The following is a 15,268-nucleotide window of genomic DNA, read 5'->3' as shown; positions in this document are numbered from 1 at the left end:
TGAAGAGGCAATAGAGCGCGTCGAAGAGCTAGCTACCGATTTTCCCGATACCGATCCTATTGCTTGTCGTGTCGTAGAAGTGAGTATCAAGTCTAGTTCGTGCGCTAACACTGATTTTCTGTGCTTCGTACATCAGGCGTATCTCCGTGTTCAACTGGGAACCATTTCCCTGGGTAACTGGCTTCAAAAGCTTGAAGCTGTTGAACACTTTACTGCTGCTGCCAACGCGAGCGCCTTCTTTCATAAAAAACCAATTCATGACATTTACGAGGAATTCACTGTGGTACGTCAATATGATGCAATTGCACATCATGCTCAATTCATGCTCAACTATATGTTCTTGCAGCTCTTTGGGTGGGATCTCAAGTCATTGTGGCTAACCGCGAACCAGCAACAGTGCGTTGCACTCATACGGGCAGGTAGATTTGGAGACGCACTCGGAGCGTACCGATCCATGCTAGACGCAAGTGATGAAGCCACGAAGGCCAGCCTAAGTGCTTGGTTCTCTAGTGAGTCTTTTCAGCATTGTTACTCCTGGTACGATCCTCAGCCCCCGTTCACTCAGCTCTCATGCAACAATGAAGTGCACTTTCTGCTGCCGTGAGAAATGCATCATGCTGCGATGGCTGCGAGCGATTACCCGTGCATCTAGAAACTCAGATATATTTGCGCCATTCTGATTTGTACCCCGACATTAACTGTATCTACTAGGAGTTACCCTTTGTACTCGGTATCGCATGCTAGCACATAACACGAAAACAGACTGATAATGTACCATGCTTACACACCCAGCTGGTCCCTTCCAGCCGCCGACTATGACAAACTGTTTGTTCAGCGCTGCCCTTCACTGTCGATTCGTTGAAGTCCAACTTCTGACCACCTTCGATCGAGAGCCACTGCATCCTATGTCAACTCCTTCCAACCAAAAATTGAACAACTCCCTTCTAGATTTGCATATGCCACCCATTTAATGGTTGTTTCAACTCTGACATATTCTCAGTCTGTGCTCGCACCGTGCGACCGCAAGTGCATAGGTATACGTTAAAGTCGGCGCGACTCTTCAGATTCAAATGAACACTTTCGTTTATGCACAGAGGACTGAAGACATCGTAACACAAACGCATGTAATGTCTACACAGTGCTAGCTCTAGGGACAATAAACGAAACAAATAAAACATATGCGCGTTTTTGAGGTGGTGAATCCGGTAAAAAAAAAACAGTTCCTAGCACCATAAAAATTCACCTACAGGATGTATCGTTAGCACCAATGGCAAATGCCCAGTGATGTTCAACGTGAAATGCGGTTGTTTCCACCCGACCGACGGGTGGTTAGAACGGTGAAAATGTACTATCCCTTCCGGTGCAATCGGCACCCCACAGAAGTCGGCAGGTCACACATTTTGGCGGGAAAATGTGACATTTTTGTTACAATTGGTCACAGGCAGTCACACAAAACCCTGCGAAAAAGCGTGACTGCCGACTTCTGTGGGGTGCCGATTGCACCGGAAGGGGAACCAGACGTTCTAGAAAATTACCTTTTACGGGCAAAGGTGAAAAAGCCGGCTCCTTCCGATTTCCTCAAGTCCTCACAAAAAAAGTCTAGTACCGAGACTAGTGCGATGATTTATACTAAGTTATAGTTTATATTAACTAATTGATTGTATAACAGAAGTTGTGATATTTTTGCTCCAGTGAACGAAAACGATAGTTACCTACCGTGTGCTCGACCACCCCTTTCAGACATCGTGATGTCATTCCCGTCGTTTATGACGAGTTTCGGTTTCAAACGCAAATCACATTAATGTGTGGAGTACAAAAAACGATCAAAGAACACACCAGCTGGATGGCGGCCGATTCAAGAGCTCGGATCCATGAAATTACAATCAACCCATGACCGAGTCCGAATGAACATCCATTCGATGATCAACCATAACAGAGTTAAAACGATCGATGTCATTTTTCAATGCAAATTGCAAGTTGCAACCAGACAGGTGAAAGCTGTAAATGACTATATTGCCGACCCCAGAGGATATCAAAGGAAACCCACCCGACGGTGTTGTTCGATACCTGTAGTAATAGTCGGCCATGCATTGGGAGAGCTCGTCTGGTCCTCTGGAAAGCTGTGATGACGCCCAGGCGCTTAGATAAGAGCATACTGTGTTGGGGGGCGTCAAACTGCTAAGCGCATGCACCTCTGCAGCTCAAACACCACAATCCCTCTACCGAATTCACGTCGACCGTGCTCGACACCATCAGCCTCGAGCAACATGTTAATTCCAAGCATTACATCCATTCGAGCGTTCGGACATGGAGCAGTTGCAGTTGCAGTTTTCCCCGACAGACAACGTATGGTCACAGCCTCGCACAACACGCTTGATCTATGGAACTTGGATAGAGGTGTTCTGTTGAAGAGAATGGAGAGGCATCGCAGTACGGTGTGTGGATTGGCGGTATCAAGAGATGGGCAAGTGGTAGCAAGCGGTGGCGAGGACGGAGAGCTCATTGTCTGGGATGGAGACACCGGCGAATTTATCACCGAAACCATTGAAGCCCACCCTGGGATCACATCGCTGGACTTTTCCCCCAGTGGCACAGTGTTAGCCACTGTTTCAATGGACCAAACGATGAATCTGTGGAGCACAAAAACTTGGCAGTTGCAAGGAGATCCAATCATATGTGATGATTGTATCTTCTGCGTTCGGTATTCGCCGTCTGGCGAATATCTTGCTATCGCAACAGTCAGGAATATCAAAATTTATAATCCAGGCACGAGGCATTGTGTCGCAAGCTTGGAGAGTCACACTGGATGTAACAACTCACTCGTGTGGACGCCTGATGGTACACGCCTTCTCTCAGCGGGAGATAATTCTGATCCCACCATACGGGAGTACGATACATCTACCTGGCAGCAGGTCGGTCATCCCTGGAAAGGCCATACTAGCAATATCAATGCCATTGCCATTGATCATGCTGGCGGGCTTGTCGCGTCCGCATCAGATGACCACCACGTCCGTCTCTGGCGGCTCTCAAACAAACGAACTATTGCCATCTTCGAACACAAAAATGATGTCTGGGCCTACGGTAACCGGGTGTGCTGTGTCACTTTCTCCATGAATGGCAAGCACATCATCAGCGGGGATAATAATAGGACCTCACAATGGGCAGTACTCGAGGATGCTTTGCCAAAGGATGCTCCTAATCCAAAGGTATTTTACAGTTCATGTCCTGCCCCTTCATCATCTCATCCTGCGACTTTTGATCCCAAGACTCAATTCTCTGATTCAGAGGCAAGTTTCCATCATTGACTATTACAACGTAATTCGAGCATACCGCAGATCCTTTCCGTCGCCGCTCGCCATGCATGCATCGCTGGGGACTTGGCCATGGCTGAAGAGATACTCACGCAGGCGATCAACGCCTATGCCAGGGACTACACTGCCTACGCTAATCGCTCATTGGTTATGGCACGCAAACTTGACTGGGACCACGCGCTTCAAGATGCCGTTAAGGTGAGATATACCGATTCATCATGCCCACCTTGCCATAGGCTAAATGTCGATCGTCGCATAGTCCATCTGCATCAAGCCCTCGTTAAGGGGTTATACCGCCAAGGGCATCGCCCTCTGCGGAAACAGGCAGATCCGAGACGCCACGAAAGCTTTTGACCTCGCGTTCACATCAACCAACGGAGATTCAAAGACAACTCATTTCCTTTCCTTGATCAAGGCAAGTTAAACTTGATACTCGTGGAGTCTGTGCTTCATTATGGCTTTCAGGCCATCGCGCTTTTCAATGCAAAAAAACATGACGAAGCAATACTGCGTGTCGAAGAACTAGCTACCGATTTTCCCGACAGTGATCCTCTTGCTTGTCATGTCGTCAAAGTGAGTATCAAGTTCAGTTCGTCTGCTGACACTGATTTTCTGCGCTTCGTACATCAGGCGTATCTACGTGTCCAACTGGGAACCATTGCCTTGAGTAGCTGGTTTAACAAGCTAAAAGCTGTTGACCACTTCGGCGCTGCTGTCGATGCGAGCACTTTCTTTTATAGAAAACCGATTCATGACACTTACGAGGAGTTCACCGTGGTACGTTAGCATGATGCACTCAAACATCATTTTTATGCTTAATTCATGCTCCACTGCATAACAGCTCTTTGGGTGGGACCTCAAGACGTTGTGGGAAACCGCCAACAAGCAATGGTGTGTTGCACTCCTTCGGGCGGGTAAACTTGGGAAAGCACTTGAGGCGTACCGATCAATGCTAGAGGCAAGTGATGAAGAATCCCAGGACCGCTTACGAGCTTGGTTCTCTAGTAAGTCTTTCCAGTAACGTCATGGTACGATCTTCAACCGCCTGTCGCTCAGCTCTAGGGTAAGCACTGGCATGAAGGGCGCTATATGCTGCCAATGGGGATGCAGTCCCCGCTGTGGGCGGTTACTTGTGCATATTGAAACAGAGATCCTTGCGCCGTTCTGATTTGTACTTCGACTTTACCTGTAAACTACCTATTGTACAATTTGTACTCAGTATCGTATGCTAGCTCATAACACGAAACAAATGAATATTCTACAATATTGTTGCTTACTCACCCAGAGTTCCTCTCCACCGCCGACTGTGAATATTCGCTTGGTACGTGCCCTCCACTGCCCTTTAACATTGATTAATTAAAATCCGACGTTTGAACACCTTCGATCGAGAGTCACTGCATTGTGCTGTAAACTGTATGCCATCGTATCAATCGTTGTTAATCCGCATGGCTCTCGATTTCTGTCTGATCCGTCAAGAGTACAAAATCTGAACGAGATGCTATGCTTACTGACGACTCGAAACGAGGCTAATTGAACCCATTTATGCTAAGTATCAACAAAATACTGATGTACTGCAATTGTATTTTGCTGTCGAATCCCAACCCTGGGCACCGAACATTGAATTGCCACGAGTAAACAGGTTCAAAGTATGGTTCACCTGAATGCAGTCCTTCATGGCTTCGTTTCATAAGGGTCCACCTACTTGATGTGATTTTAAACAGAATACAGTGGCCTCCTAGGCTTCAGCCACAGACGGGAACCTGAATGTAGTGAATCGCGGTCGCATAATAGGAAATTTCACTGCAGAACGGTGAAGTCAGCCGCCAGTGGTGACGCTTTAACCAACAAATCGTTATTAATATTCAAGGTCGAAGAAATGCTATCACACCTGGACCTGCCTCCGTAAGTGCCAGAGACCGACCATGCGTTCGTAAAATCAGTATTTGTGACTATTTAGCAAAATGGCGAGACACACCAGAGGCATTACGACTTTGGGCTAGGTAAAATATTCTTTGGAGGCAAGTAGGAGTTGCATCCCCGACTCGAAAAAGGAGGCTTTTAATGTGAGTAGGGAATAGACAAAGATATGGTATGCCGACTGGACATTTCACGCAACGCAGACAGTGATGCGCGCCTCACTTTTTCACTGAAATCGAGAACACTCGAGTGAAGACATACATGAGTTGATAATTCTCATTACCCGATGTCAACGAACCACCTACTTTCAGGGCCCTGGTGTTTTCTTCCCAAACGCTAGTTTGTCGTTACACGCTCAAGTACGTGCCACTTGAATGGATGCATGTATCTCTGACCACCTTGCTGGGATATTTTGAGTATAAAAGACTAACACATACCCAGGTAAATGCAATTGGCTTGTAGATGCGAACTGAAGAAGAAACAAAGGCTATTATGATCAATGTAACGAAAGGCGATCAAAGAACAGGCCTCAATATCATATCTTTCAAGGTCTGACTCAGGAAGACTAGCCGAGTCCAAACTTTGTTGGTCTAGGTTACTTGTATGCTAGGGATCAAAGGCAGTTGCTGAATTTGACTTCACGACCGCCAAAAAATTGTGCCCGCCCAAGGGCCGACCCCGCTGATATCGTTGGTTTCTCCATGAAGGGTGGGTCCATTCGATTATCAGTGTCGTTCAACACCTGTAGTAATCATAGTTAGACATAGTTCGTTGACTGTGATTTCAGTTGTACAGATAGGACGAGATGACTACTCTTCACATCCGAGGCGTTTCGGATACATTCCTTTTACATTGTCACATGACATATGCATCTTCAGTGATGCCTTATGCTCGAGCGAAATCGACCGTCCCTGCGCCCGACAACATGTCGGCTGTCCTTGAGGGCTACACTGGGGTTTGAGGTTTGAAAATGAGCTATACTTTGAACGTGTGAGCTTCTTCAACGGTAGATGGACGAGCGCGGGCGTCCATTAATGTCCTGGAGGGAATACGGAACGCACACAAACACAGCGTTAAATACAGAGACGAATAAAATATCAAAGGACGTAAGCGGTAGTTGCCGGACTGACTTCGGATGAACGCCGATCGACAACGATAATTGATGATAGCAGAATTCGAATAACTAATCGATTATCTTCAATCCAAATTGCAGCGAAAGCCTAGAGTGTTGATCCCAGAGGAGATCAAAAGAAGCGGGCCACAGCACTCGAGCCCCGCATCTCCGCCGCGAACATTCTAGGGAAGAGAAGTCGACATGCATCCAAGGCTATGATCGAGGGGTGCATGGGCGATCAGGCGGACCATATATGTTGTCCTCCTATCTTGCGGACTTCTGTAATGAAAGTGAGTTTGCATTGAGAATAATGTCATTTTAGCTTTCTTGTGACGGTAGTGTGTTACGAGGTGTTCATGTCATTCACAGCAGGGCGTACCAGTTGGGAATTAGCCACGCGTGAAGGAAGTGTGAACAATGAAAGGGCGCTGTTGCACTGCCGAATTTGAACTAGCACAGCAGACGTCAGGTTGAATCCCAAAGGCTGGTCCAATCGTCCTATATGCGGTAGTGCTCTTCAACGCCTGCAGTAATCGTCACTCGTGATATTAGTAGGAGAGTTCGTCGACTCATCTGGATAGCTGCGGCGATGCAAGTTGGATGCATGTCCCAAGGCGCTTATGATAACAGGCTGCCTCATGTCTGGGGCGTGTAACGAGGAAGGTCAATATTGCAACGGAATCAGCATAAAAACAGTTCACGCACCTCTGCAGCCTAGTATAAGAACCCACAATTTCTCCAGCAAGTCCACACCGTCCTCGACACCATCAACCTCCAGTAACATGGCGCAGCTCATTCCAAGTACCACGCCCGTTCGAGCGTTTGAAAATCATGGTGGATCCGTATCCGGAGTGGCAGTTTTCCCTGATGGACGACGAATGGTTACAGGCTCGTATGACACCACGCTTCGTTTGTGTGACCTGAACACAGGCGTAGTGTTGAAGAAGATGATGGGGCATCGCGGTGAAGTGTGGGGATTGGCGGTATCACGTGATGGACAATTGATAGCAAGCGGTGATAACAAGGGGGAGCTCACCACCTGGCATGGAGAAACTGGGGAATTCCTCACCCAAGCCATCCAAGCCCACTCCAATGCGATCCACTGGGTGGACTTTTCACCCGATGGCGCAGTGCTAGCCACCGGTTCATACGACTGCACGACGAAGCTGTGGTGCACGAAAACCTGGCAATTGCAAGGAAACCCAATCACTTGTGGAGGATACGTCTTCTGCGTTCAGTATTCACCGTCTGGCAAACTTCTTGCCATCGCGACAGTCAACAATATCCAAATTTATCATCCAGGCACCAGGGAATGTGTCGCAAATTTTAAGGCTCACACATCATCAACCTTCTCACTCGCCTGGACGCCCGATGGCACACGCCTTCTCTCAGGGGGATGTCAGGACGATTCGACCATACGGGAATGGGATACATCGACTTGGAAGCAGGTCGGTGATCTATGGAAAGGACATACTAGCCTTGTGTATGCCATTGCAATTCATCCTGCTGGCGCACTTGTCGCTTCCGCATCATTTGACAACTATGTCCGTCTCTGGTGTCGCTCAGATCGACAAACCATCGCCATATTCAAGCACTCTAGTGACGTGCACTGTATCACATTCTCCATAGATGGCAGGCACATTCTCAGTGGAGGTGTGGATAAGAAGATATCAGAGTGGCTGGTACCCGAGGATGCTCTGCCGCAGGATTGTCCAAAGGAAGAAACGACATACCAGGTAAATTCATATTCATTTTTCCGTCTCTTCAAAGTTCAGCATCTAATTTCGCGTTTTTTCGGTGTCAAGGCTCAGGACACTGATTTTAAGGCATGTACCCACATTTGACTCTCATACCAGTAGCGTAGCGCGAACATATTCCATGCAGATACTCGTTATAAGCGCGACAGCCCGTGATGCATGCATAACTGGGGACCTGCCTACTGCTGAAGAGCTGCTGACAAAAGAGATCGACGCTGATGACAAGAACTACAACTCCTATGCCAATCGATCATTCATTATGGCACGAAAACTCGATTGGGATCACGCGCTTTGCGACGCAATAAAGGTAAGATACGCCGACCCATCATACCTCTCAATACAGGCTAACTTGGATGGGGACATAGTCCGTCAGCATTCAGCCATCCTTGATAGGCTATATCGCCAAGGTCATTGCCCTCTGCGGGAAACAGCAGGTTCAGGACGCGGTGAAAGCGTTTGACGTCGCGTTCGCGTTCACGCACGCAGACCCAAAGACGACTCATTTCCTGTTCTTGATAAAGGTATGTAAATTGTTGATCCACACACTATGCTTCATTACGATTTTCAGGCCATCGCGTTGTTCAATGCACATAACCAGGAAGAGGCAGTGCTGCCTGTCCAAGAGCTGGCCGCCCATCCCAATGCCGATCCTCTCGCTACTCGTGTCGTGGAAGTAAGTATCATATATTCAATCAACCCATGTTCTTGTCCTCACTAATTTGTCTGTGTTTCGTACATCAGGCCTATTTGCGAGTACAGCTGGGAACCAGTGCTATGGATGCCGCCCTTCACGATGAAGCTGCTGACCACTTCACTACCGCTGTGAACGCTGGCGCTTCCTTTGCTCAATCGGACATTCATTCTATGTATGAGGACTTTGTCGTGGTACGTGTGATATGTCGCGACTGAAAATCCTTGCCATGCTCAACTACGTGCATATGTAGCTATTTGGTTGGAACCTCAAGTCCTTGTGGCAAACCGCAAACCAGAAACGGTGCCAGGCACTGCTTCGGGCAGGTCAATTCGGAGAAGCCTTCGAAGCGTACCGATACATGATGGAGATGAGTGATGAACCAACGAAGGCCATCTTTCTTGCTTGGATCCCTGGCAAGTCTTCAGTAATGCTACCCGTGCTGTGATCCTCACCCATATTTCAATCAGCTCTAAATGAAGCGCGCTCTAGTAGGTTGCCAATGAAATGATGCTCTAGCAGCGAGCAGCTCAATGGGCATTTTAAAATATCTGCGCCGTTTTGATTTCTACCTCGACACTACCTGTATACACATATTACCCTTCGTACTTGTATAGTATGCTAGCTCATGACCCGAAACCAGACCGATATTCTGCAATGTTTTACACATCACGACACCCTCCCTACTGCCTCCTACGAGATGTACTTGCGCCATACGGGCAATCTGTTCGTTCGACACGTACCCTTCGTTGAGTTCAACGTCTGAAACTTTCGATCGAGTCTCGATTACTTCGGGATCCTTTCGCACACGGATAACTCTACACGACATTGTCAAAAGTTTGAAGTTGGCACGATACGCCATGTTTATTGACAAATTCAAACGAGGGTGCAGACACACACAGTGGTAGGCTCCGATAGAAGGTCCGCTCTTCAACTCCAAAAGCAACTGATATGAAAGGGTCATTGGCGGAATAATTCCATGCACCGCTGAATGCCAGAGGTGCCTATCTCCCATCGTCGAGCAAAATTGCAGTATTAGATTTAAATAAGTATAGCGCCATCTAAAGTGGCAAAGCCCGATACTTTCCTCGCCGAATGCCGGACTTGTTTGGGAAGTTCTAGAATTATCCGTATCCCTCGACTAGGGAATATGATACGTTTCATTATCCAACCCTTCATGCTTTGACCTCCACGACTCACGATAACTGTAATTTGTTTTTTCAACGTTCGCGCAAACAATCTCGATTCGAAGTTGTAAATTGAGTGTTGACGACGGATAGAACTACGTCGTCTGTATTTCTTTCATTCATGTTTGTCCTGAAACTACTGATACATACAGTTCTTCATACAGCGCACCATTCCAGTCAATTCAATCTTATGCTTGAGACGTCCTTCGTTATCTAATCCTCCCTCTTTCTCTTTTTCAACTGGACCCTCGCCATGGCATCTGATGCACGCGATTTAGAGGATGATGCGTTCGCGCCACAATCAAAACCATTGGGTCGTGAACTGATTGGCTCTACCTCCAAGTTAGATGGATCCATTACGCGAATTGTATGCGCGTTTAGCTGATAAACCTTGAATAATAGTTAATGTTATTTTCTTTTAGTGATATATTGAATCTTACCCGGCGCTCCTTCCAATTAAAATCGTGCAAAGTGGCTCTGATCATGACCAGCGTTCCACATTTGAGACTAGAGTACCATTCCTGAGGCGCGATGAGGTCGTTATTGACATTCCTGATATCCAGTTGACGCAGTTTGGCGTTGACATGCTGAAATAAGTCTCCCCCATAATCCGGGAGGATGGTAGGCTCATAAAATGTGTTTGTTGTGATTGCAGCTTCGCCGGGGTTTCCTTTGGTCTCTACATCATTAGATGATGTTCCTCCGGCAGTCTTGCCCTCCGCGCTTTCATCGTTTTTGGCGAGTTCTTTCTTTGGCACCCTCGCGCGCTTGCCTTGCATGGCTTGCTGCGCTGCTCTTGGTACCTTGGAAATCGTTAGCAGGACACGCCTACTTATGGTGTGATTCTTATGGAATATAACTGCTCTGTGTTGACTATGATGTACTCTGGCAAACCTGATTGGTCGGTTCCAGCATGCGCAGTCCATTCCTTTATGTTGATGTCTTTGTTCTTTCTCTTTAGCTCTTTGATGTCGCTTTGGATGATGTCGTCCGGAGTAGCGATCTGGTTGCCAAACATGACATACATCATTTCAGTAGCCTGTGTCGGTTGTCCCAACACGAGAATGCCTTTCACTCGAGTTTTGTCATCAATCACGTTTGGCTTGATTAGTTTGGTAAGTGTCAATGCAGTATATTGTTTATCATCACTCATGGTGTCTGCTGTTCCGATGTAATGATTGCCTATAGCACTCAGCTTGGTGCCACACGGACGGGGCAGTATCTCGCCTACGAGCACAGTTTCATATTCCAATCCGTTGTCTTTGCATTTGTATGCAAAGTTCCCCGTCTGGACATTGCTGTCTCTCACGAAGTCATCTTTATAGGTAGCTTCTCCTAATGACATGCCTTTTGGGAGCGCGATCAGCTGTCGAACAATATTGTCGTAAAGTCCACCTTCGATCCGATTATCGTAATGTTGCGGGTCAACGTCCATTATGGTGATGTGGTTGAAGTACTTTGTCAGTGTGTCGTTTGTGAATTGTAGTCGATGAGGTAAGCCCCTTTTTTGTATTTCTTGCACGCTTATATGTGCTTGGGATCCACGAAGAGGGGCGTTATGTTTTGTCAGCTGAGCTCATATATTATTCATCGGATCTCTGACTCAATCCCTTATAGATCATCACCCTATCAATTTCATCGTTCAACATTGGCGTATGATATCATTTGGCCGTACATCTTACTCCTGTTCACCTGTTCATTTTATCATGTCTCTCGACAGACACATTACTGCATGCTTTTGCTCTTGGGGCCATCTTTCAGGCTATATTCAAGTCCCTATTAGGGATACTGTCGGTGGAGAATTTGACATCATTTTCATTGAGAGATACCTCGGCAGTCGCGCTGATGTCGGTCAATGCACAGTGTTTGTATCGAGCAGCGATATAGACTGTGATCAATTAGAATTTCTTGTTTTTTTTTGATCGAAACCTTCATGGTAATGGTACCCTGTGTTCCCCCTATCTTGTTTTCAAGATTGTTGAAGGTTCTCGTGCCGATAATCTAAGAAGGTCAGATTATGTGGCAGTCATAATGGCTATCGACGAGTGCGGTTCCCTTTTTTGCTTCATGCATCCATTGCTAATAATGTTTGCTAGGGTTTTGCGTGTCGTCCCTCCCAGTGACACTGCCCTCACAAGCGCTGCAAATAACGGAATCACCCAGTCTTGACGATTTACTTCAAATTTTTCCTAATTTTCGCAGTGTTTTTGCTGTTCATTTTTGTCTATCGACATTTCCAAGTCACAATTTATATGTTATTCTCGACTCGTTCACTATTTCTGTTTCGTTCGAAAATACATAATTGTTTGTGGTTCTCTCCGTCAATCATAGCACTCCTCTTTCTGTACATCACATGCATTGTTATCCACTCTAACTATTAACGAATCAGTTACTTGTTTCAATCAAATGTGAATACACTGCTCACGTTCATCAGGTGGCGAAAATGAATGAAGGAGACCTGGATACGTTCTCATTCGCACACTGGTCCCCTCCCAGACACCATATGATGGCACTAGTGTCAATGTAGCTTGCACTATGTGAACTGGTACCAGGTGTTTCAGCATGCCTGAATACCCAAGCCAGTCTGCCTTTGTCATTGGTGCTTCGCGTCATGTGCGGACAATAATATGTTTTGACACAGCGTGAATCATGTTGCGAGAGTTCCGTGATATCTGAGTATAAGGTAAACCCTCTTCTGATGTATTTGGTGAGGCTTATGATGGTGGCCAGGTTAGTCCCATTTTGTTTGTATATTCTGGGATGTACCAATCCAGACATTTCGAGCGTCCGTGCCAGGTAGGCACAGAAAACAGCCTCTGCAGATATGAAGTTCATAATGACCATACTGTGGAATTGGAAGATAGGGGCGACAGCAGATGCCATGTTGGTGACAATGATGTCAACATTGCGTCCGTCTTTGTGCATTTGGATGAGTTTGGCTATGCCAGTGTTGTTGTATGGCCCAGCTGGTGGACGATGCAAAGTCTCTAACAACTTTATATCCTTCTTCCTCCATAAAAAAGTTGACCAAGGACTCGAACACCGGCAGAGTAGTATAGACATCCAAATCATTGATTTTGACTGCACCTTGTCTGGCTTGAATAATGTTGAGAGCGGAAGAACCTGATACCACAGTGCCTGTGCGCTGCAATAACCCAATGAAGTCTTCAATTTTGTTGATAAAACAGGCAAATATAATTCGCCTCCACCTTTGAATGTATTTTTCAACTCCTGCGTGAAACACAGGGGTTGCGTTGGCCAACAGTAGTAGTTCAGCGAGGTCCAAAGAGTCCATTACATTTTCGCTGAGCTCCCTACCCAAGGTAATGAGATGCGCTGCGTCTGACATGGTGGTTGAGATGGTGTGTAATGAGCTCTCACTTTAATTGTTAGGGGCCATTGTGTGACCTACCTCATTCAATTGAAAAAATGACGTAGATTGAATACCAGCATATCATGAACATGTTACTTAACTTTGTTTGGGCAAGAGATCCTTGGACATACACGTAAGAACAGGTCTTGCGGTTCTGTGTACAGTTGGTACAGATATTGTCAGGCATGTGCGGGCCATCACACTTAGTCTTTCTACGGCGGCAAGCATCACAGGCCCATTCGATCTTTCGCTTATTATAGGTGACTTGATCACTGGCGTATGATGAGGTCTGCTGTAGAGTGACCATGGACGTGCTGGCCATAGGCTGCTGGGACACGACATAAGGGTTGCCAATATCTACGACATTAGACGAATAGGTGTTTGAAGAGTAGTAGGGACGAGTAGAATGCATAGGAAGAAGGGTACAAGGATTTGCAACGATGCAATGATTGGAGGGAGCAACGAGAGGAAAGGAAGAGTCACGATAGTATTTCGAGTGTGCTAAAATAAAACTAGCGGCTGTACTAATATATGAGAGGTGAAGGAAGGTTTTGAAATGATATATATTAATCTCGTTTTCTTTTACACAGATTCCACCGCTACCTTCGCTCCCTGCAGTGCTCTCATATGAAAGGCACTAAGAGGTGAATGCTTAAGTGTATATTTAATCTTCAGAGTATGATTAATCTCACCTTAACACAACGTCGGTGATTAGTCCGATGTCTCCAGGATTGATATCCATGACATCCATGGGATTGTCAACGCGTGTCTTGATCACCAAAACATTACTGTATGGCATAAAGACATTTCCATAACCTGCAATACCACTCCCTAGGGATGATAACAAGTAATTTTTCTTGCTCTCTCGGTGATTCACAATGCAAACGACCAGCCTGAATGGCAACAGTGTTTGGTTTGATGGGTGAGTGGAGAATGTGTCCCTTAACATGTTAGGATGGATCACCATGGTGTCTCGTCCGAATTTGTTAACCCATGGGTGTGTGTAGAGGTGATCTGTCATTGTCAATTCATGGACACTGATCATCAGAGGCACGGGCACTAAGAACGGCTGCCCGCAACTGGTTGCATATAGAATTCCTCGGTGTCCTCCTCCGATCAACTATTGTAAGTAGCAAAGTTTAATATAAATATATTTGCTCAAGGATCAACACTCACTGGATTACTCGCTAAACTAATTTTTGTGCGCAAAATGTCTTCCCAGTCTGACGGACTGTGCTTGGGAAGCTCCGCGTGGTACAGCTGAAAAGTGCACTGTACATTGTGACAGCTTTGGCCTAAGTGCCAGTAGTGGTGTTGTCCGTGCATATGCCAGCAAGGGCTATGCGTCCGATTAGCTCCTCCGTGTGTCACATTCGTCAAGTCAATGAGGAGGACTTGTTTTGCGTCATTGATGCTGCGCCAAAGTGTTGGACAGTCGCGACCACATTCATTGTCCCATCCAGCCATGGTATGCATGTATAGCATACCCATATGAGTGTATTGTTGCTTCCTCGCTACTGTTAAGCCTTCAAGTTTGTTATTAAATCCTGGGATTACGATTAGATCTAATGTGAGGTGTGGATGAGCGCAGAAGACACCTCCCATGGTCGCAAACAACATCTCTGCAGTGCGTCTTCCTGCTAAAACCACTGTCAAAATTGTGTCGTCAATGCTCTCAGTCAGACTGATATGAAGTGTGGACTGCGATTGATTATAGAATATTTGATGGGAATTGACGAAGTGCTGCATGGAGGAATCGATGTTTGTGTTTTGAGTATCATGTGTGGCAACAAAACCATTTCGGATCAACCAGTGTCATAACTGATCTGTAGCTCCTCTTGGCACTGCAAAGTTTAAGTCGTTTGGTTGCCATGATGTCGGCCGCAAGATCAATGACAGAGCCGCGGATCCTATGAGG

At 46.4% G+C, this 15,268-nt stretch overlaps 3 protein-coding genes across 3 annotated transcripts; 1 reads left to right on the top strand and 2 right to left on the bottom strand.

The window, feature by feature from the left end:
* The first annotated feature begins 6,576 nt into the window (after positions 1 to 6,576).
* On the top strand, positions 6,577 to 9,449 carry EDB91DRAFT_510481 (WD40-repeat-containing domain protein). Its single transcript, XM_041327529.1, has 9 exons — positions 6,577 to 8,078; positions 8,148 to 8,168; positions 8,227 to 8,406; positions 8,465 to 8,620; positions 8,668 to 8,772; positions 8,841 to 8,984; positions 9,044 to 9,206; positions 9,261 to 9,281; positions 9,408 to 9,449. Exons 1-9 carry the CDS (start codon positions 6,963 to 6,965, stop codon positions 9,413 to 9,415), a joined length of 1,914 nt encoding a protein of 637 aa, XP_041182404.1. The 5' UTR covers positions 6,577 to 6,962; the 3' UTR covers positions 9,416 to 9,449.
* Positions 9,450 to 9,895: 446 nt separating this feature from the next.
* EDB91DRAFT_1195154 (uncharacterized protein) lies at positions 9,896 to 11,542 on the bottom strand. Its single transcript, XM_041320576.1, has 3 exons — positions 10,838 to 11,542; positions 10,418 to 10,805; positions 9,896 to 10,367 (listed from the first exon to the last, which is right to left on the bottom strand). Exons 1-3 carry the CDS (start codon positions 11,410 to 11,412, stop codon positions 10,191 to 10,193), a joined length of 1,140 nt encoding a protein of 379 aa, XP_041182403.1. The 5' UTR covers positions 11,413 to 11,542; the 3' UTR covers positions 9,896 to 10,190.
* Positions 11,543 to 12,407: 865 nt separating this feature from the next.
* On the bottom strand, positions 12,408 to 12,902 carry EDB91DRAFT_1044670 (uncharacterized protein; the record flags this gene model as incomplete). The annotated part of the gene is made up of 1 exon (XM_041313142.1): positions 12,408 to 12,902. One exon carries the CDS (start codon positions 12,900 to 12,902, stop codon positions 12,408 to 12,410), a length of 495 nt encoding a protein of 164 aa, XP_041182402.1.
* Between the last annotated feature and the right edge of the window lie 2,366 nt (positions 12,903 to 15,268).

Source organism: Suillus paluster, assembly GCF_016628075.1.
Source record: "Suillus paluster strain FC165 chromosome Unknown EDB91scaffold_4, whole genome shotgun sequence".
In the NCBI taxonomy this organism is placed as follows: domain Eukaryota; kingdom Fungi; phylum Basidiomycota; class Agaricomycetes; order Boletales; family Suillaceae; genus Suillus; species Suillus paluster.
The sequence above is the reverse complement of the archived record's forward strand: the minus strand, read 5'-3'. Positions and strand labels throughout refer to the sequence as shown.